Here is a 27,426-nt window from a genome sequence, read left to right as displayed (position 1 = left end):
AGAAACTGTTTTTCAGTCTCTCGGGCCCAGCTTTGATGCACCTGTGCGACCTCACCTTCACTATTGTAAAGTGGTTGTTCCACTGGATATTATAAGGTGAATGCACCAATTTGTAAGTCGCTCTGGATAAGAGCGTCTGCTAAATGACTTAAATGTAAATGGATGATAGTGGGGTGAACAGGCCGTGGCTCGGGTGGTGGTTGTCATTGATTATCTTTTTAGTTTGTCAGTGATGTGTATGCTGAGGAACTTGAAGCTTTCCACCTCCACTACTGTCCCGTTGATGTGGATAGGGGGGTGCTCCCTCTGCTGTTTCCTGAAGTCCACGATCATCTCTTTTGTTATGTTGACGTTGAGTAAGAGGTTATTTTCCTGGCACCACACTCCCAGAGCTCTCACCTCCTCCCCATAGGCTGTCTCGTCATTGTTAGTAATCAAGCCTACTGTTGTGTCGTCTGCGAACTTGATGATTTGAGTTGGAGGCGTGCGTGGCTTCGTAGTCATGGGTGAACGGGGAGTTCAGGAGAGGGCTGTGCAAGCACCCTTTTGGGGCCCCAGTTTTGAGGATAAGTGAAGTGGAGGTGTTGTTTCCTACCTTCACCACCTAGGGGTGGCCCGTCGGGAAGTCCAGGACCCAGTTGCACAGGGCGGTGTTCAGACCTAGGGCCTTGAGCTTAATGATGAGCTTGGAGGGTACTATGGTATTTAATGCTGAGCTATAATCAATTAACAGCATTCTTAAATAGTTATCCTCTTGTCCAGATGGGTTAGGGCAGTGCAATGGCGTGCATTGTCTGTGGAGCTATTGGGGCGGTAAGCAAAGAACTGTAACTCAGTAAAATCTTTAAAATTGTTGCGTTTTATATATTTGTTCAGTGTATATGTTATAGTATTTTGTAGACTTTATTGTACTATTCACAGTAAAGGCTGCAGAAACACAGTGAATACAAGTATTTACTGCAGTATACTGAAGAATTTACAGGTAACTATATAAATACTGTAGTAAAATAACTGTACTGCCCTACAAAGGCAAAGTACAGGAACTACGTAAAATATTTAACTTCAAAATCTGACTTCAAAGTGAGTAACTTTTGGTACTTCAGGAATTATTCTGAAAGTCTGGCTTGTTCTTGTGTCAGGAAACTAAATTCCACATTAATCAGATATTACACCCGGACCTTACAAAATATCAAATATGTTTGACCGAATTTGCAGATACTGCACTTTGCCTTATACACTATGGTAATTTATGTAGTGTTTTTGCAGATTGTAGTATACTGTAATATTTACTCTAGTATTTACTATATGTTTTTGTTTTACTATCTTTGACATAGAGGTGCAGGCTTTCTCCTTGAGAATACTAAAATATTCTACAGTATACTACAACATTCTATAGTAAGCACTACACATGTTCAAGGGATACTACAGTGTGTAGTATAGTATTCTACAGAATGATGTAGTAAATAGTGTAGTATTCAATAGTAAACTGTAGTATTTTGTTCATGTGGGCGGTACAGGCCCCAGGCATCTGTGCCTCTAGACTTATAGGTGCCTCTGTTTTAACTTACAGCTCAGGACATGTGGGTACATTTATCAGGCTGTAAATATAAAGTTAGATAAAAGGACCTCACATTTACAAGTATAAGTGTATACATGTTCATATATTTCCCAACATATATTTATAAAACAAAGCTTGCCTATTATATTTTGAAGCCTGAGGTTTGTTTTAAAGCTAAAGTTCAGTGTGTCTTGAAGCTTGATTGAGCAACTACTAAGGGATTCAGAACGAACTTGGTTGGATGGGACTTTGTATTCTATGTGTTTATGTGTTTATGTGTATGGGATGTTCTTCCGTATCACATGCTTTTCATGTTTGCCTTTGAACAATGTGCATGTATGTGTGAGTTAATCACCATAATCAAACTATAAGTGCTTCATTAACAGTAAAAGCTGTAACAACCAAGCACAAACTCCTGTTTACTCTGTCAGACAGCCAAGTCATACATACAAAACCCCCCTTGCGGAATTTGGAACGCTAAAACATTTTACATTTACATTTTAGTCATTTAGCAGACGCTCTTATCCAGAGCGACTTACAGTAGTGAATGCATACATTTCATACATTTTTTTTCTCCGTACTGGTCACCCGTGGGAATCGAACCCACAACCCTGGCGTTGCAAACACCATGCTCTACCAACTGAGCCACAAAACAAATCTCTGCCATGCAATTACTGTGAGAGAGCCAGAGAAGTAGTGTGTAGTGAAGGAAGAGAACATTGTGTCTCTGTGTTAGAGGCATGTGAGCACTGGGTGTGGTGTGGCTATACACTCTCTCTCGCTCTTTCTCTCTAGCTCTCTCTCTCTGTCTTTGTGCCTCTGACTGAGATAAGCCCTGGGGCTGTCGCTCCCTGTGATCTCAAACTCTCATAGTGCAGGGAGCTGGCTGTTACAACCACAACTGATGGTTTAGTGTTTTTTACAAGCCCTGCCGTTACACACAATACATTCTTAGAGGGAGAAAATGATTAAGGTACACGCTATACAACTTAATCTAGCTTGCCAACTTCAATCTAGGACTCTTATTCAACCACCACACAAATACTGTAAATACAGTACACTCAAAATGGTGCACACCCTGATACAAACATAACTATGCAAATAAACATTACATCGATGCATGACCTGTACTCTATCCTCACACATGCATGCATTCCTATGTACATTTTACTGTAGTACATGCTGTTTCTCAGTAGTCGTCACACTGTATCTTGATAGCTAATATCCTTGTCCTTGGGCGGTGCCACATGCAGTGCTCCACCCTTATCAGGCATCTCCTATTACAGCTGAATCTTCTATTATGGCTCACATGGTGAGTCAGATGGACTCATCTCCTGTCTTCACTCTTATTCATCACTTCTTCTACCCTCTATGGATGGATGATTCCACTTAAGGCAGAATGCTCCTGTGCAGACAAGCCACTGCTTGGCTGGCTCCCCTATTACAGTCAGATGATCTGCAGTTATGGAGCCACTCATTTGCAGGATGTGGTTTGAGAAGGACTGAGTTTGTTTTCTTTGCGTTACGGTATTTTTTTTATTTTTCAGTTATTATGACGCCATCTTCCAGTTCCATGCAGGTCATAGGTCACAGACATACAAAAATGGCTCACTTGATTGGAGCATAGTCCTTGTAGCATCAAAATTGGGGGTTTGATTCCTGTATGCCTATGAGTGTTAACTGTAAATGCCTGCTATATGACTAGGCTATATAATTACATAGACATGCAGGGTGTTTTAGAGTGAGTGACTCTGTGTGATCCCACTCTCCCTCTTTTTAAACAAACATGTCTGTTCTTTACCATAATGACATTATTGTAACTTTGATTTGTGCTAAGACCTAGACTACAGTACTTAGTATCACTGCAATACGTTCTCGTGCTGTGTGTGTTGCAGTCAGTGTTTTGTTGTTGGTGTGTTGTTTGCTGGTATGTCCTCCTCACTCCTAACTGGTAACAGATTGTGGTATGCTGGGAAGATGTTGTCAGAGCCTGACACTATCATTATGATTACTGTGCTGTAATCACAGCTGTTGCACTCACGCTAAACAATTAGGGATGTGAATAGGTGTATGTACAGTATATATTTTTTAGGAGGACATTTTTGTATATTGGAAAATAATAAGCTCAAAGATGTTGATAATAACATCTCTCTGTTGTCTCGTGATTTTACCATTACAAATGTGATACAACTGAAAAAGGATGGAAAGGATAAAGTAATTTATTTAAGGTACTTTATAGGACTCCAAAGCTATGTGCCTTAGGATGGTGGTAGGAGAGTCACACCTGTACTAAGACACTAATGGAAATGCTTTGTTGTGAGTAAAAGAAGCCTACTGAAAAATACCTTTGTGTGAAAGAAGCCAATAGAAATGAGTGTAACCAAGACACATTTAGCTTGGCTGGATACAGATATCAAACGTATAACAGAGTCAATCCATTTGAATTCAATCCATTTTTCACAGCACCCCTTTTGATTTGAATTAAACTTTCCATACATGTTTGCCCATTGTAGTAGTGCCAAGAAAGTGAATTTTTTTGGACCTGAATGCCAATACATTTAAGAGAGAAACTGTGTGGTGAGCTTTCTGGTGCCAAGAGCTGTTGAGGCATCACCCAAGTGGGTGGCATACTCTGTGAAGGATGAGTCCAGTAGCAATATGACTCAGGCTGGTTCCCAGAGTAGCCGTTTACATGATCATCACCAGACTCTTCATCAAGCATCTACCTGACCACCTTCCTAGAATCAAGTCATGAACTGTCCCTCTCTTTGGAGGATGCATGAACTCAAAAGACTTGGCCTCTATTGGTTGACCTAACTATAGTTACTCATGATGATCTATTACTTGTTTGTTTTTTTGCTTTTGAAGTGCTTTGAGACATGAGAAACACTATAGAAATTTAAGAAATGTATTATTATCAAGGTGCTCAAAGTTGACCCATTTTGCATAGCCCAGCATACCATGAGACGTCCATGTCTTTATCACTGGAAAAGATAAACAGTTGAGTTTGATATCATATAAAAGCTTACAAATAGGGCTTTCAAACTATTACGTAATTTCTGGGGGAAAGGTTTTTTATAAAAAATGTCCTTTAAAGGTCTAACATACAGTTGAAGTCGGAAGTTTACATGCACCTTAGCCAAATGCATTTAAACTCAGTTTTTCACAATTCCTGACACTTAATCCTAGTAAAAATTCCCTGTCTTAGGTCAGTTACGATCACCACTTTATTTTAAGAATGTGAAATGTCAGAATAATAGTATAGAGTGATTTATTTCAGCTTTTATTTCTTTCATCACATTCCCAGTGGGTCCGAAGTTTAGCATTGCCTTTACATTGTTTAACTTAGGTCAAACATTTTGGGTAGCCTTCCACAAGCTTCCCACAATAAGTTGGGTGAATTTTTGCCCATTCCTCCTGACAGAGCTGGTGTAACTGAGTCAGGTTTGTAGGCCTCCTTGCTCTCACACGCTTTTTCAGTTCTTCCCACAAATGTTCTATAGGATTGAGGTCAAGGCCTTGTGATGGCCACTCCAGTACCTTGACTTTGTTGTCCTTAAGCCATTTTGCCACAACTTTGGAAGTATGCTTGGGGTCATTGTCCATTGTCCGAAGACCTATTTGCAACCAAGCTTTAACTTCCTGACTGATGTCTTGAGATGTTGCTTCAATATATCCACATCATTTTCCTGCCTCATGATGCCATCTATTTTGTGAAGTGCACCAGTCTCCCCTGCAGCAAACCACCCCCACAACATGATGCTGCCACCCCTGTGCTTCACGGTTGGGATGGTGTTCTTCGGCTTGCAAGCCTCCCCCTTTTTCCTCCAAACATAATGATGGTCATTATGGCCAAACAGTTCTATTTTTGTTTCATCAGACCAGAGGACATTTCTCCAAAAAGTACTATCTTTGTCCCCATGTGCAGTGCAAACCGTAGTCTGGCTTTTTTATGGCTGTTTTGGAGCAGTGGCTTCTTCCTTGCTGAGCGGCCTTTCAGGTTAGTTCGATATAGGACTCGTTTTACTGTGGATATAGATAATTTTGTACCTGTTTCCTCCAGCATCTTCACAAGGTCCTTTGCTTTTGTTCTGGGATTGATTTGCACTTCGCACCAAAGTACGTTAATCTCTAGGAGACAGGACGCGTCTCCTTCCTGAGCGGTATGACGACTGCGTGGTCCAATGGTGTTTATACTTGCATATTGTACAGATGAATGTGGTACCTTCAGGCGTTTGGAAATTGCTCCCAAGGATGAACCAGACAATTATTTTTCTGAGGTCTTGGCTGATTTCTTTTGCTTTTCCCATGATGTCATGCAAAGAGGTACTGAGTTTGAAGGTAGGCCTTGAAAAACATCCACAGGTACACCTCCAATTGACTGAAATTATGTCAAATAGACTTTCAGAAGCTTCTAAAGCCATGACATCATCTGGAATTTTCCAAGCTGTTTAAAGGCACAGTCAACTGAGTGCATGTAAACTCTGACCCACTGGAATTGTGATTAAGTGAAATAATCTGTCCGTAAACAATTGTTGGAAAAATTACTTGTCATGCACAGAGTAGATGTCCTAACCGACTTGCCAAAACTATAGTTTGCTAACAAGAAATTTGTGGAGTGGTTGAAAAACAAGTTTTAATGACTCCAACTTAAGTGTATGTAAACTTCCGACTTCAACTGTAAATAATCTAAAAATACGTGAACTCACAATCTCATATGGTGTAGTTTATTTACATCTAAGGTTTTTGTGTTTGGATGAGACACAACGTGCTCTTGAATACAGGATGGATGTCATGTTTGGGCTAATAAACTTTCAAATTATACCTCAAAGATGGTTGGAGGTCCACACATCAGAGAATGTTGGCTTGAATGGGAATATGTTGTTTTCAATTATGCTGTCAATCATCCGTAGGAAACCTATTGAAATCATAGAAATATAGAAAATAGAATATACATGACTGTTTAAGTTGACATTCGACAGTGGGTGGTACTGGCGGTCATCTTTGTGGTAGTAATTCTAAGTAAAAATTTCAATTCAATAAAGATGTAAATGTTGAAGTGGTGGGATAAGTCCATTCTTCTATGAATTCTATTTATATGATTGAAATGACACCAACTCTGTATTCAAGAGAATGTTGTGTCTCAACCAATGGGCACAAGACAAAAGCCTCAGATGAAATGCGGTCTAAGCTACAACATATGCAAATAAAAATAATCTGAGTTTAAGATAATTTACTTTAAAGGTTTACAAATTATTTTTATTTTAAAAAACTTAAAGCAATAATAAAATTGTTTTGATTTTAAATGATGTCAAACTCAACCATATATATTTTCCAGTGAGGAATACATTGTCTCATGGTCTGGTGGGGTATACACAATGGGTGAACTTTGAGCATCACAACCTCCTGAATATTTTGGCATTCAGGTCCAAAAAGTCACTTTCTGACCAGTTCTTCCTTGAGCAAACATGAGAAGTTTTGTTTAAATAAAAAAAGTGAGTGAATTCAAATGGATTTACCCAATATTCATCCATAACCAGATTTCTTAGGAATAAACCACAAAACCTACTTCTCTAAAACTAAGTGAATCTAAATATTATACAAATACTTACTGAATTTGAAGAGTCAAGCCTGGTTTATCGATTAACCATTTAGCAGTGCCAGGTACATTGTTGTCTGTCCTCAGAACAGATGTGTGGAGGAAGGGAGCTTTTGTAAAACTCTTAGGAGCTGTGTCCAGGCATGATCACAAAGAGACTTAGAATCCGTTTGTTCATACAGTGCATTAAGAAAGTATTCAGACCCCTTGACTTTTTCTACATTTTGTAACGATACAGCCATATTGCTCCAACACCATGCTACACCGTAGGGATGGTGCCAGGTTTCCTCCATTCAGGCCAAAGAGTTCAATCTTGGTTTCATCAGACCAGAGAATCTGTTTTCTCATGGTCTGAGTTCTTTAGGTGCCTTTTGGCAAACTCCAAGTGGCTGTCATGTGCCTTTTACTGAGGAGTGGCTTCCGTCTGGCCATTCTACCATAAAGGCCTGATTGGTGGAGTGCTGCAGAGATGGTTGTCCTTCTGGAAGGTTCTCCCATCTCTACAGAGCTTCTCTGGAGCTCTGTCAGAGTGACCATCATGTTCTTGGTCACCTCCCTGTTCAAGGCCCTTCTCCCCCGATTGCTCAGTTTGGCCGGGCAGCCACCTCTAGGATGAGCCTTCGTGGTTCCAAACTACTTCCATTTAAGAATGATGGAGGCCACTGTGTTCTTGGGGATCTTCAATGCTGCAGAATTTTTTGGTACCCTTCCCCGGATCTCTGCTTCGACACAATCCTGACTTGGAGCTCTACGGACAATTCCTTCAACTTCATGGCTTGGTTTTTGCCATGACATGCACTGTCAACTGCAGGACCTTATATAGACAGGTGTGTGTGCCTTTCCAAATCATCTCCAATCAATTGAATCTACCACAGGTGGACTCCAAACAAGTTGTAGAAACAGGATTCACCTGAGCTCAATATCAAATCTCATATCAAAGGGTCTGAATACTTATGTAAATAAGGTATTTCATTTTTATTTATTTTTTACATTTGCAAACATTTATAAAAACCTGTTTTTGCTTTGCCATTATGGGTTATTGTGTATAGATTGATCATTTTTATTTATTTAATCAATTTTATATTAAGGCTTGAACGTAAAAAAAATATGTGGAAAAAGGGAATGGGTCTGAATACTTTCCGAATGCACTGTATATCAGTCATGGGAAAGCAGGACGGAGACAGGTGTATAGATTTAGAAATATTATGAGATATCTCCTTCGCCTAGAGTTGATCAGGCTGTTGATTGTGGCCTGTGGAATGTTGTCCCACTCCTCTTCAGTGGCTGTGCGAAGTTACTGGATAATGGCGGGAACTGGAACACGTGGTCGTATACACAGGCCATGGAAGAACTGGTACATTTTCAGCTTCCAGGAATTTTGTACAGATCCTTGCAACATGGGGCCGTGCATTATCATGCTGAAACATGAGGTGAGGACGGAAGATGAATGGCACGACAATGGGCCTCAGGATCTCGTCACGGTATCTCTGTGCATTCAAATTGTGTTCGTTGTCCGTAGCTTATGCCTGCCCATACCATAACCCCACCACCACAATGGGGCCATCTGTTTACGATGTTGACATCAGCAAACCGCTCACCCACATGATACCATCTGCCCGGTACAGTTGAATCCAGGATTAATCTGTGAAGGACATGTGGATGGATTATTTTAGCAAAGGAGAAATGCTTACAAACAGGGATGTAAACACATTTGTGCACAAAATTTGAGGAAAATAAGCTTTTTGTGCGTTTGGAAAAGTTCTGGGATCTTTTACTTCAGCTCATTTCAACACTTTATGTGTGTGTGTGTGTGTGTGTGTGTGTGTGTGTGTATATATGCATGTTTATTTGTGTGTGGGTGTGGGTGTAGGTAGGTAAGTAGCAAGCAAACAAATATATTGGGGATTGGAATGATGCAGAGAGTGATGGAAGTAACAAGCTTTCCACAATATAAAAATAAAACACTTTACATGTTGCGTTTATATTTTTGTTCAGTGTACATAGAACTAATGGGGTCTATATCAGTGGTTGTCAGTGCCGTTTAAAATGAGGGAGGCCTTTTTTTCATGAGCATGGCCTTATTTCTATAACAGCATATTGGATGACTCTCAACAGCGATAGGTTTAGGCTACTACATGATACTCGAATTTCCCTTATACCCATCATGAGGTTGCTACAACCTAGCCTATGAATGAAAGTTTACAATGTGGGTGCAAACAGTTTGAGAGACAAATTTGATGTGACAGACAGTGACATGCAGTACCGCCTTGCACACTCTTGCCTGCGTCTAGCTGATATAGGGTGTTATCATTAGTCCAACAGTTGCAAACGAGAGTTTCTATTGGACAAATTCAGGTATGTTTATTTCCATTTTGTACCATTTACTTCTGTTTAAGAAACTTTTTCAACAGAATCGGCAGAAAGAATACACCCCTTATCACGCGTAAATTTCATTTTCAGTTCACAGTTCATTTTCACAGCAGCCACGTTGTATTCCTTCTCGCATTCATGTGCTCTCCTCCTCTCACCTCTTCCCTTCAATTGTGGACTTCAAGGCACAACACATCGGCTGTATGTGACCAGGTTAAATAACCTTTCCAAACCAAACCACTACACACAGCCTACATTGTTGTCTCCATATTAGCTAAAGTAACATCATAGTCAGCATAGCTAATAGAACTAACACGTTAGTAAACCCACTACATTCATGCAGTAACGTAACTTTCTAAATGTTTTACAATTTACATTTTTATGAAATTCACTGAGCAGGATGGTCCTCCCCTTCCTCCTCTGAAGAGCCTCCACTGGTCTATACTGAGCTGGATGAAGGGAGAGCGGGGTATAGAGGCAGTCGGACAAACACATTCAGGCTTGTAAGGGAACAAATGCAGGCACACACAAAAACCCACAAACACACCTCTTCACGTCTCTGTACACACACTGTACACACAAGTTCAGGAAGGTTCAGTATAAATAATATAAACATGGATTAACTGTATAGAAACTCTCTATAGAGGCAGGATCAGAGCAGACAGTGAGATCTGGAGAAGCTGCCTTTACAGTAATGTTACGTAACGCTTAAACCACTTCTCCAAAAACTATTCACTCTCTTAATTCATGTGGAACTGCCATTTATAGTGTTTTATTTTTGCCATTCAGACTGATGCTAAAGCAGTTAACCTCCCTTATTAAAAAGGGGTTTTCCCCAAAGAGAATGTTTGTTTATTTTTGAGGAAAGACTCAAATTATGTAACCTCATGACAATTAAATGACACATGTTTAAGACCATAGAAAGACATTATTTCAAACATCAAAAATTCGAAGTTTAAGTGTTTAAAACTCATTTGATGAGACTCCTTTTTTATTTAACCTTTATTTAACTAGGCAAGTCAGTTAAGAACAAATTCTTCTTTACAGTGATGGCCTACCCCGGTCAAACCGTGACGACGCTGGGACAATTGTGCGCCGCCCTATGGGACTCCCAATCACAGCCAGATGTGATGCAGCCTGGATTCAAACCAGGGACTGCAGTGACACCTCTTGCACTGAGATGCAGTGCCTTAGACCGTTGCACCACTCGGGAGACTGAAATTATCCCACTGGGCACAGACATCAGTTCAACATCTAGTTTTAGTTGAGTTTCCAACTAACGTGAATTCAACAAGAAATCAACAAAAATGTCACCATGTCATTGGATTTAGGTTAAAGGTTTGGGGGAAAAATACTAAATCCCCTTACGTTGATGACTTTTTGCAAATCCACATTTTCAACTTTTTCCACATTGTTTCAACGTTATCACATAGATTTTTTGGTTGAAATTACGTGTTAACAACGTTGTGTCACGCCCTGATCTGTTTCACCTGTTCCTGTGATTGTCTCCAGCCCCTCCAGGTGTCGCTTATTATCCTGTCTCTCTGTGCCAGTTCGTCTTGAATGTTTAGTCAAGTCAACCAGCGTGTTTTTCCCGTACACCTTTTTGCTATTCTCCTTTTTCTTGTCCTCCTGGTTTTGACCCTTGCCTGTTTCTGGACTCTGTACCCGCCTGCCTGACCATTCTGCCTGCCTTGACCACGAGCCTGTCTGCCACTCTGTACCTCCTGAACTCTGATCTGGTTTTGACCTTTTTACCTGTCCACGACCATTCTCTTGCCTACCCCTTTGGATTATTAAACATTGTAAGACTGCAACCATCTGCCTCCAGTGTCTGCATCTGGGTCTCACCTTGTGCCTTGATACGTTGATTCGACCAGTCTTTGGCCAGTGGGATGATTCCAGAATATACCATTGTTACTCAACCATTATTTTTCAATAACTTAAGCATTGTCCATTTTAATTGTAAATAATATAAGGAGGATCACCTGAGTTAATTCACATATTGTATGTCATAAATAAAGATTTACTAGAATAACAGGTATTTTGACCACATTGAAATCTATGCCTTATTTATGATAAAGTACCGTAAATTCCGGACTATAAGCCGCAACTTTTTTCCCACGCTTTGAACTTCGCGGCTTAAACAATGACGCGGCTAATATATGGATTTTTCCCGCTTTCAAATTTGTGAGTCCTGACAGCGTGGAGCATTGTCAAAAAATTCACTATCATCAACGGGATTCGAAAGGCTGGACTGCTGCGTGTTGAAGAGGGCTCAGTGGGGGATTTGCCTCCGGATGAAAGTGACGAGAGCGACAATGAAAATGATCCAATATCGGATGAAGCAATTCTGAGGCTATTCAACTCCGACACCGAAGGAGATGATTTCAGTGCACAGGAGGAGGAAGATAGTGACCAATGACTTTCTTGGTAGGCTACTGTTTACTGCTAATTTTGTATTTTTTGTTACAAGCCGTGTTTCGTTAAAGCTTATTTATTTTTGTTACAAGCCGTGTTTCGTTAAAGCCTATTTATTTTTGTTACAAGCCGTGTTTCGTTAAAGCCTGTGTAAAGTTCATTTGTTTCAATGTACCGGTAGGCACCTGCGGCTTATAGACATGCGCGGCTTATTTATGTTCAAAAATTCAGTGAATGCGGCTTATATTCAGGTGCGTTTAATAGTCCGGAAATTACGGTACACGTTTTCATATTCAGTCCATACTGTAGAGAACAAATAGCCTATTAACAGTATATATTGCTATGCTGTCAACATTTTGCTGGTATTGCCAAGGGGACAGGACACAATTGTGAAGTGACAGCCACCCCTAATGTGGAATGTGTTGCTATTTAAGGACCTACAGTACTTAGTTGGACTGGTGCGGTGCGGTGGAAACAACAGGCAGTCAGTGTCTGCGTCCCAAATGGAACCAGCACCATTTCAACTTCAACATCATCCAATCACCAATTCTTAGTCTAATACAGTGACAACTAAAAGACACCAAAAACAATTTAATCCAATCAACGTAAGCTAAATATGAAATGGTTTGCTACTGGCGTTAATAATGTCATAATCTTTTTGACAAGACAACATCAGATATATACAGAGACAGAGGGGTGCTTAGTCCTCTTGCCTCTGATTTCAGATTGGGTGCAGGCTGCTCAGACTCACTCTACAAGCACAGAATCAGTCAACCCAGTCATCAGAACAGTTCATTGACAAGGTACATTGATCATTATTTTTATTCTCACTATTACTAAATAATAATCAGGATTATATTGTATTGTATTCGTACTCTATTTCTCACAGTCACAGCCACAGTGAATACCAGTCAACCAGTGAATACCAGACTAGCCAGAGGCTAAATCTGATCCCACCTTCGGGAAGAGAAAGTAGAGGTCCTTAAGGTGTGTATGAGCAAGTTTAAGCCTGTGTGCATTGGTGTGTATGTGATTTCAACGCTTTCCTTGACTAACAGAATACCCCAGCTCTATTGTACAGGTGTACCTCGAGTCCCACAAACAGAGAAGGAGAACACCAGCAGAGTGTCAAGATGCTGACAGATGAGGTGTCTCAGATACAGGAGGTCAGTGAGTGCTGCCATCTTGATTTAGTTTTCTCTGTACCAGCAATATGGGAGAATGACTCAACAATTCACAGTGGGTGGGGTTCTGTTGAAGGACGGAAATTAATGGGTGGATTGGGTGTACAGAGGAAGGGTGTGTGTTGTTGATGTAAAGTCCTTCTGGTGTGTGTGTGTGTGCGTGCATGCTGGTGTAGTGGAAATAAAATGTATAATGTGTGTTATGTATTGTCTCTCTTTAGGTTCGGTACTGTCTGAAGACCTTAAGGGAACAGATGGCCTCCAGACAGAATAATAACAACAAGGTACAATGCCTTCAGGAGGTATTCATACCCCTTGACTATTCCACATTTTGTTGTTACAGCCTGAATTCAAAATGAATTACATTTTTTGTCACCCATCTACACATAATACCTCATAATGGCAAAGTGAAAACATGTTTTTATAAAATGTTTGCAAATGTATTGAAAATTAAATACAGAATTATCTCATTTACATAAGTATTCACACCCCTGAGTCAATACATGTTAGAATCATCCTTGGCAGCGATTACAGCTGTGAGTCTTTCTGGGTAAGTCTCTAAGAGCTTTGCACACCTGGATTGTACAATATTTGTACATTATTCTTTAAAAAATGTATCAAGCTCTGTCAAGTTGGTTGTTGATCATTGCTAGACAGCCATTTACAAGTCTTTCCACAGATTTTCAAGCCGATTTAATTCAAAACTATAACTAGGACACTCAGGAATGTTCAAAGTTGTCTTGGTAAGCAATTCCAGTGTATATTTGGGTTTTAGGTTATTGACCTGCTGAAAGGTGAATTCATCTCCCAGTGTCTGGTGGAAAGCAGACTGAACCAGATTTTCCTCTAAGATTTTGCTCCATTCCATTTATTTTCATTCTGAAAAACTCCCCAGTTCTTAACGACTATAAGAATACCCATAACATGATGCAGTCACCACTATGCTTGAAAATATGGTGAGTGGTACTCAGTAATATGTTGTATTGGATTTGCCCCAAACATAACATTTCGGCACATTTTTTGAACGATTACTTTAGTGCCTTGTTGCAAACAGGACACATGTTTTCAAATATTTATATTATGTACAGGCTTCCTTCTTTTCACTCTGTCAGTTAGGTTAGTATTGTGGAGTAACTACAATGTTGTTGATCCATCATCAGTTTTCTCCTATCACAGCCATTGAACTCTGTAATTGTTTTAATGTCACCATTGACTTCATGGTGAAATCCCTGAGCGGTTTACTTCCTCTCATGCCACTGAATTAGGAAGGGTGCATGTATCTGTGTAGTGACTGGGTGTACTGACACATTATCCAAAGCATAATAACTTCACCATGCTCAAAGGGATATTCAATGTCTGCTTTTTATTTTATTTACTCATCTACCAATAGGTGCCGTTCTTTGCGAGGCATTGGAAAAAACCTACCTGGTCTTTGTAATTCAATCTGTGTTTGAAATGTACCGCTTGACTGAGGGACCTAAGAGATAATTGCATGCGTGGGGTACAGAGATGAGGTAGTTATTCAAAAATGATGTTAAACCCTATTATTGTCATGCCTGCTCCTGCTTCCCCTCTCTGGTGCTCGAAGGCGCCAGGCTGCCTTTTTATTACACACACCTGTCACCATTATTACACGCATCAGCACTCATTGGACTCACTTGGACTTCGTCACGTTGTTGATTGCCCTCTCTATATCTGTCTGTTCCTCAGTTTTGTTCCCCGTGTCAGCATTATTGTCGTAATGTCGTTTTGTTCCCCCCCCCCCGTCCAGATGCTGTTTTTGTTTTGTTTGAAGTCCTTTTTCCATTAAATGTTCACTCCCTGTACTTGCTTCTCGTCTCCAGCGTCGGTCCTTACAGAATGCTGACACCACTATTTGAAGCATCAGGGAGTTCTTGTTTTTTTGTTTTTGGTGGTGATGTTGGGTCCGGGTGCCGCCGCTGATGGAACTGGGGGTCCCTCAGCTGGCTATGCGGGCTTCCATGCCTTAGAGGTTTCCTTGCCTCGGTTGGCTCGGCAGGCTCCCATCCCACGTCATGCCTCAGCCAGCTCGTCGGGCTCCTACGCCTCAGCCAGCTCGTCAGGCTCCCACGCCTCAGTGGGATCGTCAGGCTTTCACGCCTCAGCCGGCTCATCGGGCTTCTACGCCTCAACCGACTAGTCCAGCGCACATGCCTCGGCCGGCCCATCAGGCTCACGCAGGTGGGACGCCAGGTGGTGCCCCTAGAAGGGGGGTACTGTCACACCTGCTCCCACTTCCCCTCTGGCGCTCAAGAGTGCCAGGCTGCCCTTCACCTGTCACCATCATCACTGGACTCACCTGGACTCCTTCACGTTGCTGATTACCCCCTCTATATCTGTCTGTTCCTCAGTTTTGTTCCCGTGTCAGCATTATTGTCGTAATGACGTTTTGTTCCCCTGTCCAGATGCTGTTCTTGTTTTGTTTGATGTCCGTTTTCCATAAAATGTTCACTCCCTGCACTTGCTTCCTGTCTCCAAAGTCAACCCTTACACTTATTGCACACAGAGTCCATGCATCTTATTATGTGACTTATTAAGCACATGTTTACTCCTGACCTTATTTAGGCTTGTCATAACAAAGGGCTTCAATACTTATTGGCTCAAGACAATTCATCTTTTCATGTTTTATTAATTTGAATACATTTCTAAAAACATAATTACACTTTGACATTATGAGGTATAGTGTGTAGGCCAGTGACACAAAATCTTAATTTAATCAATTTTAAACTCGGGCTGTAACACAACAACATGTGGGAAAAATATATATAATTTCTGAAGGCACTGTAGCTATTTAACTAATTCTTATACTTTCTAATACTCAAATACAAACAAATAGATACAAATACTGATGAAATAACTCCACTAACCCCTGCTCTCTCCTTCAGTTTCCAGCCAATGGTCACAAAGTCAGTGTCACCCTGCCTACCAACCCAGCAATTGTCCCCAATTGTAAAATTGTTGGGACTGAGTCAGAAACAAATGTAAGACCTTATTTGCATATCAACATTTACTCAAACTTTTGTTCTCTTAAATATTTTGTTTTGTTTGCATCAGTTCCACATTAGTGCTTTATAGAAAGAAAGTATTTAACTACTGTGGAGACGATTTGAATAGGAATTTGAATATGAACTGAAAATTACATTTATATTCAAACTATAAAATACTTCTAAAAACATACATTTTCACAAACCACATCCCTCTGTTTTTTTAAATGGCTGCTGGTCTCCATTTTAAAAGTATAGTGATATAGACCTCACACACAATACACACACACACACACACACACGCTCTAACAACATATCAAATTTCAGTGCATCACAACATAGCGTCCTGTAAAAGGACACCAGACAGCCATTACCTACAGTGGTGAGAGAACGTCTGTAAACCCTTTAGCGGTTTACTGTATTTCTGCATAGATTTGACCTAGTCTAAATAATAGATCAAGTTAACCTGATTTAAACAAATTACACAAAAAACAACTGTACTTTTTAATTGATCCAACATTTAACTTCTTTGCCTGCAAAAGTATGTGAACCTCTGGATTAATGAGCTCAATTAAGTGTATTAAAGTAATCAAAAGTTTAGTATTTGGTTCCATATTCCTTGCATTCAATGACTACATGAAGCTTGTAACTCTACAAACCCGTTGCAGGCATTTGCATTTGGGGGTTACAGTATGTTTTGCCCAATACCGGAACTGAATGGTGAATAATGTCTTGTGCCATTTTGGAGTCACTTTTATTGTAAGACAGCATGTTAACATGTTAACATGTTTTGTTGTAGTAGTGTTCAGAAACATCTTCTATTCTTACTTACATTAAAACTGACTCCAAAATGTCACAAGACATTATTCACCATTCAGTTCAGGTTGGGAAAAACATAACCCAAAACACACAAAAAAAAACTGCAAATGCATACAACAGAGTTACAAGCTTGATGTAGTCATTGCATGCAAGGAATATGGGACCAAATACAAAAATTTTGATTACTTTATTGAGCTCATTAATCTAGAGGTTCACATACTTTTTCCAACAAAGAAATGTAATGATGGATCAATTTGCTCAATAAAGAAATATAAAAGTAATTTAATCAGGTTCACTATATCTTAGCAGCTCTTAACCAACCATGCTATTTTGAGGATCAGGCGATGAGTGGCTAGTCTGCCTTTCCCTTCCGTCCTGCTAGCTAACGTTCAATCGCTGGAAAATAAATGGGACGAACTGAAAGCACGCATATCTTACCAACGGGACATTAAAAACTGTAATATCTTATGTTTCACTGAGTTGTGGCTGAACTACGACATTAAGAACATACAGCTGGCGGGTTATACACTCTATCGGCAGGATAGAACAGCAGCCTCTGGTAAGATACGGGGCAGGGGCATATGCATATATGTAAACAACAGCTGGTGCACGACATCAAAGGAAGTCTCAAGGTTTTGCTCGCCTGAGGTAGAGTATCTCATGATAAGCTGTAGACCACACTATCTACCTAGAGAGTTTTCATCTGTATTTTTTGTATATATCTACATGCCACCACAGACCGATGCTGGCACTAAAACCGCACTCAATGAGCTGTATATACCACCATATGCAAACCAAAAAATGCTCATCCAGAGGCGGTGCTCCTAGTGGCCAGGGACTTTAATGCAAGGAAACTTAAATTAGTTTTACCTCATTTCTATCAGCATGTTAAATGTGGAACCAGAGGGAAAACAATTCTAGACCACCTTTATTCCACACACAGAGACGTGTACAAAGGTCTCCTTCGCCCTCCATTTGGCAAATCTGACCATAATTCTATCCTCCTGATTCCTGCTTACATGCTAAAATTAAAGCAGGAAGCACCAGTGACTCGGCCTATAACAAAGTGGTCAGATGAAGCAGATGAAAAACTACAGGACTGTTTTGCTTGCACAGACTAGAATATGTTCTGGGATTCTTCTGATGGCATTGAGGAATACACCACATCAGTCACTGGCTTTATCAATAAGTGCATCGAGGATGTCATCCCAACAGTGACTGTATGTACATACCCCAACCAGAAGCCATGGATTACAGGCAACATTCGCACTGAGCTAAAGGGTAGAGCTGCCGCTTTCAAGGAGTGGGACTCTAACCCGGAAGCTTATAAGAAATCCCGCTATGCCCTCCTGACGAACCATCAAACAGGCAAAGCGTCAATACAGGACTAAGATCGAATCATACTACACCGGCTCCGATGCTCGTTCGAATGTGGCAAGGCTTGCAAACTACTCCAACACCATCATTAAGTTTGCTGATGACACAACAGATGACAACGATGAGACAGCCTATAGGGAGGTCAGAGACCTGACCATGTGGTACAAGGACAATAACCTCTCCCTCAACGTGATCAAGACAAAGGAGATGATTGTGGACTACAGGAAAAGGACTGAGTATGCACCCATTCTTATCGATGGGGCTGTAGTGGAGCAGGTTGAGATCTTCAAGTTCCTTGGCGTCCACATCACCAACAAACTAACATGGTCCAAGCACACCAAGACAGTCGTGAAGAGGGCACTACAAAACCTATTGCCCCTCAGGAGATTTGGCATGGGTCCTCAGATACTCAAAAGGTTTTACAGCTGCACCATCGAGAGCATCCTGACGGGTTGCATCACTGCCTGGTATGGCAACTGCTTGGCCTCCGACCGCAAGACACTACAGAGGGTAGTGCGTACAGCCCAGTACATCACTGGGGCCAGGCTTCCTGCCATCCAGGACCTCTATATCAGGCGGTGTCAGAGGAAGGCCCTAAAAATTGTCAAGACTTCTGAACAGCTAATCAAATGGCTACCCAGATTATTTGCATTGATTTATTATTAGGACATAGATAAAGAGCTGATCACGTTATGTCAAATCTATGCAGAAATACAGAAAATGCTGAAGAGTTCATGAAGTTTCTCTCAGCACTAGTAGGAATAACAATACATTCTAAGGGAATGTACTGTATGTCTGGACAGTGACTGTATTCTATGACCTGTCCTTTGGTTAGAGTCTTGTTACGATGCCTTCCGTTCAAATCAAATCACATTTTATTGGTCACATACACGTGATTAGCAGATGTTATTGCTAGTGCAGTAATATCTAACAAGTAATATCTAACAAATTACACAACATATACCCAATACACTCAAATCTAAGTAGGAATTAATTAAGACTATATACATAAGGACGAGCGATGTCAGAGCGGAACGTACTAAGATACAGTAGAATACTATAGAATACAGTATATACATATGAGATGAGTAATGCAAGATATGTAAACAATATTATGTGAATGAGATACCGTAGTATGTAAACATTATTAAAGTGACTAGTGTTCCATTCCTTAAAGTGGCCAGTGATTTCTAGTCTATGCCTATGGGCAGCAGCCTCTAATGTGCTAGTGATGGCTGGTTAACAGTCTGAATCCCTTGAGATACAAGCTGTTTTTCAGTCTCTGGGTCCCAGCTTTGATGCATCTGTACTGACCTCGCCTTCTGGATGATAGTGGGATGAACAGGCAGTGGCCTTGATGATCTTTTTGGCCTTTTTAGCCATTCTAGCCATTCTAAACTGTGTTAATGTTAGGGAACACAATACATGGTGTGGTATTTTAATGGGAAAACCAGTGTGTTTAGCTGGCAGACACCTGACATTTACCTGACACACCAACCCATTTAGGTGGCCTCTTACCTCAGGCAAATACGGAAATGGTATGCAAATGGAATGTCAGCACCTAGCACTCTTCCTATGCACGTATGTTTGTGTTTACTCTGTGTTCAAGTTCATTGAGCTTGTACTTAGCCTAATCTATGTCTCTCTCTTAAAGATCAGGGAGAATTCAGAGGACAGTGCAAAGTACAGGGACGTGAGCAAGCGCCTGTATGCCCAGCTGAAGGAGTCAGAGAAGAGACACCAGGAGGAGAGAGATAGAATGCAGGTCAGTGTATGGATAGATTCTCAAAAGTTTGGACACACCTACTCATTTGAAGGTTTTTCTTTATTTTTACTATTTTCTACAATGTAGAATAATAGTGAAGACATCAAAACTATGAAATAACACATGGAATAATTTAGTAACCGGCAAAAAAGTGTTAAACAAATCAAAATATATTTTATATTTGAGATTCTTCTCTCAACCAGCTTCATGAGGTAGTCACCTGTAATGCATTTATAGAATTTCTTTAATTGTTAATGTGTTTGAGCCAATCAGTTGTGTTGTGACAAGGTAGGGGTGGTATACAGAAGATAGCCCTATTTGGTAAAAGACCAAGTCAATATTATGGCAAGAACAGTTCAAATAAGCAAAGAGAAACGACAGTCCATCATTACTTTAAAACATGAAGGTCAGTCAATTTGGGAAAATTTCAAGAACTTTGAAAGTTTCTTCAAGTGCAGTTGCAAAAACCATCAAACGCTATGATGAAACTGGCTCTTATGAGGGCCGCCACAGGAAAGGAAGACCCAGCGTTACCTCTGCTGCAGAGGATAAGTTCATTAGAGTTACCAGCCTCAGAATTTGCAGCACAAATAAATGCTTCACAGATTTCAAGTAACAGACACATCTCAACATCAACTGTTCAGAGGAGACTGTGTGAATCAGGCCATCATGGTCGAATTGCTGCAAAGAAACCACTACTAAAGGACACAAATAAGAAGAAGAGATTTGCTTGGGCCAAAAAATACGAGCAATGGACATTAGACCGGTGGAAATCTGTCCTTTGGTCTGATGAGTCAAAATTTGAGCTTTTTGGTTCCAACTGCCGTGTCTTTGTGAGGCGCAGAGTAGGTGAACGGATGATCTGCGCATGTGTGGCTCCCACCGTGAAGTATGGAGGAGGAGGTGTGATGGTGTGGGGGTGCTTTGCTGGTGACACTGTCTGTGCTTTATTTAGAATTCAAGGCATACTTAACCAGCATGGCTACCACAGCAGCAATACGCCACCCCATCTGGTTTGAGCTTAGTGGGACTATCATTTGTTTTTCAACAGGACAATGACCCAACACATCTCCAGGCTGTGTTTAGGGCTATTTAACCAAGAAGGAGAGTGATGGAGTGCTGAAATCAGATGACCTGGCCTCCACAATCACACGCCCTCAACCCAATTGAGATGGTTTGGCATGAGTTGGACCGCAGAGTAAAGGAAAAGCAGCCAACAAGTGCTCAGCATATGTGGGAACTCCTTCAAGACTGTTGGAAAAACATCCTAGGTGAGGCTGGTTGAAAGAATGCCAAGAGTGTGCAAAGCTGTCATCAAGGCAAAGGGTGGCAACTGAATAATCTAAAATGTAAAATATATTTTGATTTGTTTAACACTTTTTTGGTTACTACTTGATGCCATATTTGTTATTTCATAGTTTTGATGTCTTCACTATTATTATACAATGTAGAAATAGTAAAAAATAAAGAAAAACCCTTGAATGGGTAGGTGTGTCCAAACTTTTGACTGGTACTGTCGATTGACTGGTACTATTGATAAGAATAACCTAGAAGTATTACTGTTGACCCCTAAAGACTGAAGGCTCAGTTATCCATCATTGATATTAGTATTGATATGTGCATTTAAGCCATCCCAGTCCACAATTGAATATCCACTGATCATGTAACACATTTTAACTATTTCCTGACCATTACTGTAACTAGATGTAATTGGGAACTTTACTTCTCTGGCTCCCCCTGCAGGATGAAAGCGATGAGTTCAGCCGGCGCCTGGACGAGCAGTCGAAGCACCTGCAGTGGGTGGAGGGGGAGGCGGGGGAGCGAAGTCAGAGGGTGGAGGAGTTGCAGAGGCTGCTGGGGGGCATGGAGCTGGAGGGTGCTGTACTGAGGGGCAAAATAGCCGCCAGTGAGGCTGAACTGCTGCAGCTGAGAGCAGCCAAGGAGGGGGTGCAGGAGAAAAAGCAGAGGTGAAGAGGCTCTGTCACCATAACGACTACAAATCAGTCATAAAACTGAAACGTAGATTGTCTTCACATAGTATCTCATATACAACTCCTACACTACTCTACATGAGTTGTATATGAGGATGCTATACAAACATTACAGTCCTCAGCAGCAGACGTTGCTACTGTATAGACTACATCGTTTATGAATTGCCATATTTATCCAAGATACTTAAAAGGATACTGTATACTCTCTTTAAACTTTGGACCCATAAATATGCCAAGTTTATATATAGTGTAAATATTATGGTAATTATGCTTATGTAACCAGTGGGTTGTGGTGTGTGTTGTCAGAACTGAGGAGCTGGAGAAGGAGCTGGCTGTCCTGAAGGAGAAAATCCATCACCTGGACGACATGCTGAAGAGCCAGCAGAGGAAGGTCCGCCACATGATCGAACAGGTGAGAACACACACATGTGGATGCATGGACGCACGTACACATGCAGCAGATACACACAGATGGATGTGCACGGAGCGTACATTCACATACAAGCACATACACACACACTCATACACAAACACACACAAACCCTGCATGTGTAACAGCCATCAATGGGGAAATTATATTGAAAAGGAGGGATTAGAGGGTTCCTAATTGCTTTGGTTTGTAAAGGCAATAGGGGAGTTACTGTAAGCCAAGCTAAAATGTTTGCTGAAAGAGAACACTCATCATGAATAAGTGATGAAGCATCCTCTTCTGTGGAAGTTAGAGTAAATGTTGGTTTTCCTCTGTAGTGTCGAAGTGTATTTGTTTTGTGTGTGTTACAGCTGCAGAACTCACGGACAGTAATACAGGAGAGAGAGAGAGTGATCCGGGATCTAGAGGAGAAGGTGGCTTTTCTAGAAGCTGAGGTCAGTACTCATACAGCTATTTGTGTTGTGGTGTGTGTGTTTGAGGGATAGGGGTCCCTGTGTTAGGTCCCTCTCTGTCTGAATGACCTTTGACCCCTCTCCTCTCCAGAACACAGAGATGCGTGACCAGATAGAGTACTTCCTGGAGGGTCAGAAGCCTGCTTCTCTGCCCACCAAAGAATGCAAACCCAATCCCCAGATGATCTACAGGTGACAACAACACCTTCCTGTCTCTTATCTCTATAGGGCCGGTTTCCCGGACACAGATTAAACCTATTCCAGGACTAAAAAGCTATTGTAATGGAGATTTTTCATTGAGTCAAAAAATATATAGATATATTTACACAAAAATCAATTCAGTCAATGTGTGGTTATCTTCATGAACAACACAGCAGCAACACAGTATAATGTTCCAGGATAGAAATGAGGGCCAAGGTAGTTGGTATATTTCTGTTCTTTTGCCCACCTTCATCAATGCACGGAAATAAGTCACTTCCTTTAATCGGAGTCATCGAGATCAAGTCCTGAGCAGAGGGAGATAAAGATCAAGAGAGATGGATAGAGGAAGTGATAAAATGAGAGAGACAGCTGGTTGGTGTGTGTGTGTATATACAGTTGAAGTCGGAAGTTTACATACACTTTAGGTTGGAGTCATTAAAACTCGTTTTTCAATCACTCCACAAATTTCTTGTTAACAAATTATAGTTTTGGCAATTCGGTTAGGACATATACTTTGTGCATGACACAAATCATTTTTCCAACAATTGTTTAAAGACAGATTATTTCACTTAGAATTCATTGTATCACAATTCCAGTGGGTCAGAAGTTTACATACACTAAGTTGACTGTGCCTTTAAACAGCTTGGAAAATTCCAGAAAATGATGTCATGGCTTTAGAAGCTTCTGATAGGCTAATTTACATCATTTGAGTCAATTGGAGATGTACCTGTGGATGTATTTCAAGGACTACCTTCAAACTCAGTACCTCTTTGCTTGACATCATGGGAAAATCAAAAGAAATCAGCCAAGACTTAAGAAAAAGAATTGTAGACCTCCACAAGTCTGGTTCATCCTTGGGAGCAATTTCCAAACACCTGAAGGTATCACGTTCATCTGTACAAACAATAGTACACAAGTATAAACACCATGGGACCACGCAGCCGTCATACCGCTCAGGAAGGAGACGTGTTCTGTCTCCTAGAGATTAACATACTTTGGTGCGAAAAGTGCAAATCAATTCCAAAACAACAGCAAAGGACCTTGTGAAGATGCTGGAGGAAACGGGTACAAAAGTATCTATATCCACAGTAAAACGAGTCCTATATCGACATAACCTGAAAAGCCGCTCAGCAAGGAAGAAGCCACTGCTCCAAAACCGCCATTAAAAAAGCCAGACTACGGTTTGCAACTGCACATGGGGACAAAGATCGTACTTTTTTGAGAAATGTCCTCTGGTCTGATGAAACAAAAATAGAACTGTTTGGCAAAAAAATTGTAGACCTCCACAAGTCTGGTTCATCCTTAGGCAGAACTGAAAAAGCGTGTGCGAGCAAGGAGGCCTACAAACCTGATTCAGTTACACCAGCTCTGTCAGGAAGAATGGGCCAGAATTCACCCAACTTATTGTGGGAAGCTTGTGGAAGGCTACCCGAAACGTTTGACCCAAGTTAAACAATTTAAAGGCAATGCTACCAAATACTAATTGAGTGTATGTAAACTTCTCGCCCACTGGGAATAGGATGAAAGAAATAAAAGCTGAAATAAATCATTCTCTACTATTATTCTGACATTTCACATTCTTAAAATAAAGTGGTGATCCTAACTTACCTAAGACAGGGATTTTTACTAGGATTAAATGTCAGGACTTGTGAAAAACTGAGTTGAAATATATTTGGCTAAGGTGTATGTAAACTTCCGACTTCAACTGTATACACTACCGTTCAAAGGTTTGTGGTCACTTAGAAATGTCCTTGTTTTTGAAAGAAGCACATTTTTTGTCCATTTAAAATAGAATAGAAAGAGGAGTGGGAGACCCCCGTACACAACTGAGCAAGAGGACAAGTACAATACTGGCATTCTAGGCAGTTGCAAAGAAAAAGCCATATCTCAGACTGGCCAATAAAATAACCTCTTCACTGTTGACGTTGAGACTGGTGTTTTGCAGGTACTATTTAATGAAGCTGCCAGTTGAGGACTTGTGAGGTGTCTGTTTCACAAACTAGACACTCTAATGTACTTGTCCTCTTGCTCAGTTGTACACCAGGGCCTCCCACTCCTCTTTCTATTCTGGTTAGAGCTAGTTTGCACTGTTCTGTGAAGGGAATAGTACACAGCGTTGTATGAGATCTTCAGTTTCTTGGCAACTTCTAGCACTGAAGAGCCTTAATTTCTCAGAACAAGAAAAGACCGACTTTCAGAAAAAAGTTATTTTCTGGCCATTTTGAGCCTGTATTCGAACCCGTAAATGCTGATGCTCCAGATACTCAACTAGTCTAAAGAGGACCGTTTTATTGCTTCTTTAATCAGAACAACAGTTTTCAGCTGTGTTAACATAATTGCAAAAAGGTTTTCTAATGATCAATTAGCCTTTCAAAATTATAAACTTGGATTAGCTAACACAACGTGACATTGGAACACAGGAGTAATGGTTGCTGATAATGGGCCTCTGTACGCCTATGTAGATACTCCATAAAAAATCATCAGTTTCCAGCTACAATAGTCATTTTCAACATTAACAATGTCTACACTGTATTTCTGACCAATTTGATGTTATTTTAATGGGCAAAAAATTAGCTTTTCTTTCAAAAACAAGAACATTTCGAAGTGACCCCAAACTTTTGAACGGTTGTGTGTGTGTGTATATATATATATATATATATATGTGTGTGTATATGTATGTATATGTGTGTGTGTATATATATATATGTATATGTATATGTGTGTGTATATATATATATGTATATGTATATGTGTGTATATATATGTATGTGTTATATATATATATATATATATATATATATATATATATATATATATATATATATACACTGCTCAAAAAAATAAAGGGAACACTTAAACAACACAATGTAACTCCAAGTCAATCACACTTCTGTGAAATCAAACTGTCCACTTAGGAAGCAACACTGATTGACAATAAATGTCACATGCTGTTGTGCAAATGGAATAGACAACAGGTGGAAATTATAGGCAATTAGCAAGACACCTCCAATAAAGGAGTGGTTCGGCAGGTGGTGACCACAGCCCACTTCTCAGTTCTTATGCTTCCTGGCTGATGTTTTGGTCACTTTTGAATGCTGGCGATACTTTCACTCTAGAGGTAGCATTAGACGGAGTCTACAACCCACACAAGTGGCTCAGGTAGTGCAGATCATCCAGGATGGCACATCAATGCGAGCTGTGGCAAGAAGGTTTGCTGTATCTGTCAGCGTAGTGTCCAGAGCATGGAGGCGCTACCAGGAGACAGGCCAGTACATCAGGAGACGTGGAGGAGGCCGTAGGAGGGCAACAACCCAGCAGTAGGACCGCTACCTCCGCCTTTGTGCAAGGAGGAGCAGGAGGAGCACTGCCAGAGCCCTGCAAAATGACCTCCAGCAGGCCACAAATGTGCATGTGTCTGCTCAAACGGTCAGAAACAGACTCCATGAGGGTGGTATGAGGGCCCGGCATCCACAGGTGGGGGTTGTGCTTACAGCCCAACACCGTGCAGGACATTTGGCATTTGCCAGAGAACACCAAGATTGGCAAATTCGCCACTGGCGCCCTGTGCTCTTCACAGATGAAGCAGGTTCACACTGAGCACATGTGACAGAGTCTGGAGACGCCGTGGAGAACGTTCTGCTGCCTGCAACATCCTCCAGCATGACCGGTTTGGCGGTGGGTAAGTCATGGTGTGGGGTGGCATTTCTTTGGGGGGCCGCACAGCCCTCCATGTGCTCGCCAGAGGTAGCCTGACTGCCATTAGGTACCGAGATGAGATCCTCAGACCCCTTGTGAGACCATATGCTGGTGCGGTTGGCCCTGGGTTCCTCCTAATGCAAGACAATGCTAGACCTCATGTGGCTGGAGTGTGTCAGCAGTTCCTGCAAGAGGAAGGCATTGATGCTATGGACTGGCCCGCCCGTTCCCCAGACCTGAATCCAATTGAGCACATCTGGGACATCATGTCTCGCTCCATCCACCAACGCCACGTTGCACCACAGACTGTCCAGGAGTTTCCGGATGCTTTAGTCCAAGTCTGGGAGGAGATCCCTCAGGAGACCATCCGGGAGACCATCCGCCACCTCATCAGAAGCATGCCCAGGCATTGTAGGGAGGTCATACAGGCACGTGGAGGCCACACACACTACTGAGCCTCATTTTGACTTGTTTTAAGGACATTACATCAAAGTTGGATCAGCCTGTAGTGTGGTTTTCCACTTTAATTTTGAGTGTGACTCCAAATCCAGACCTCCA

The 27,426-nt window shown here is 41.1% G+C and overlaps 1 protein-coding gene across 6 annotated transcripts in view; it reads left to right on the top strand.

Moving 5' to 3' along the window:
• Window positions 1-23,689, top strand: part of LOC106588166 (tuftelin) — a 34,875-nt gene extending 11,186 nt beyond the window's left edge. The window contains exons 2-11 of one of the 6 annotated variants that reach the window (XM_014176876.2): window positions 12,674-12,751; window positions 12,838-12,935; window positions 13,017-13,114; window positions 13,354-13,434; window positions 16,039-16,134; window positions 19,988-20,098; window positions 21,842-22,065; window positions 22,396-22,501; window positions 22,870-22,953; window positions 23,063-23,689. In XM_014176876.2, coding sequence (XP_014032351.2) covers window positions 13,082-13,114; window positions 13,354-13,434; window positions 16,039-16,134; window positions 19,988-20,098; window positions 21,842-22,065; window positions 22,396-22,501; window positions 22,870-22,953; window positions 23,063-23,167 — 840 coding nt within the window. In that variant the 5' untranslated portion in view covers window positions 12,674-12,751; window positions 12,838-12,935; window positions 13,017-13,081 and the 3' untranslated portion in view covers window positions 23,168-23,689. The remainder of the gene's footprint in view (window positions 1-12,673; window positions 12,752-12,837; window positions 12,936-13,016; window positions 13,115-13,353; window positions 13,435-16,038; window positions 16,135-19,987; window positions 20,099-21,841; window positions 22,066-22,395; window positions 22,502-22,869; window positions 22,954-23,062) is intronic. The other 5 variants (XM_014176878.2, XM_014176881.2, XM_045709684.1 and 2 more) reach the window with 5 other exon arrangements.
• Window positions 23,690-27,426: the final 3,737 nt, after the last annotated feature.

The sequence above is a fragment of the Salmo salar genome, chromosome ssa27 (genome assembly GCF_905237065.1).
Source record: "Salmo salar chromosome ssa27, Ssal_v3.1, whole genome shotgun sequence".
Classification (NCBI taxonomy): domain Eukaryota; kingdom Metazoa; phylum Chordata; class Actinopteri; order Salmoniformes; family Salmonidae; genus Salmo; species Salmo salar.
The sequence above is the reverse complement of the archived record's forward strand: the minus strand, read 5'-3'. Positions and strand labels throughout refer to the sequence as shown.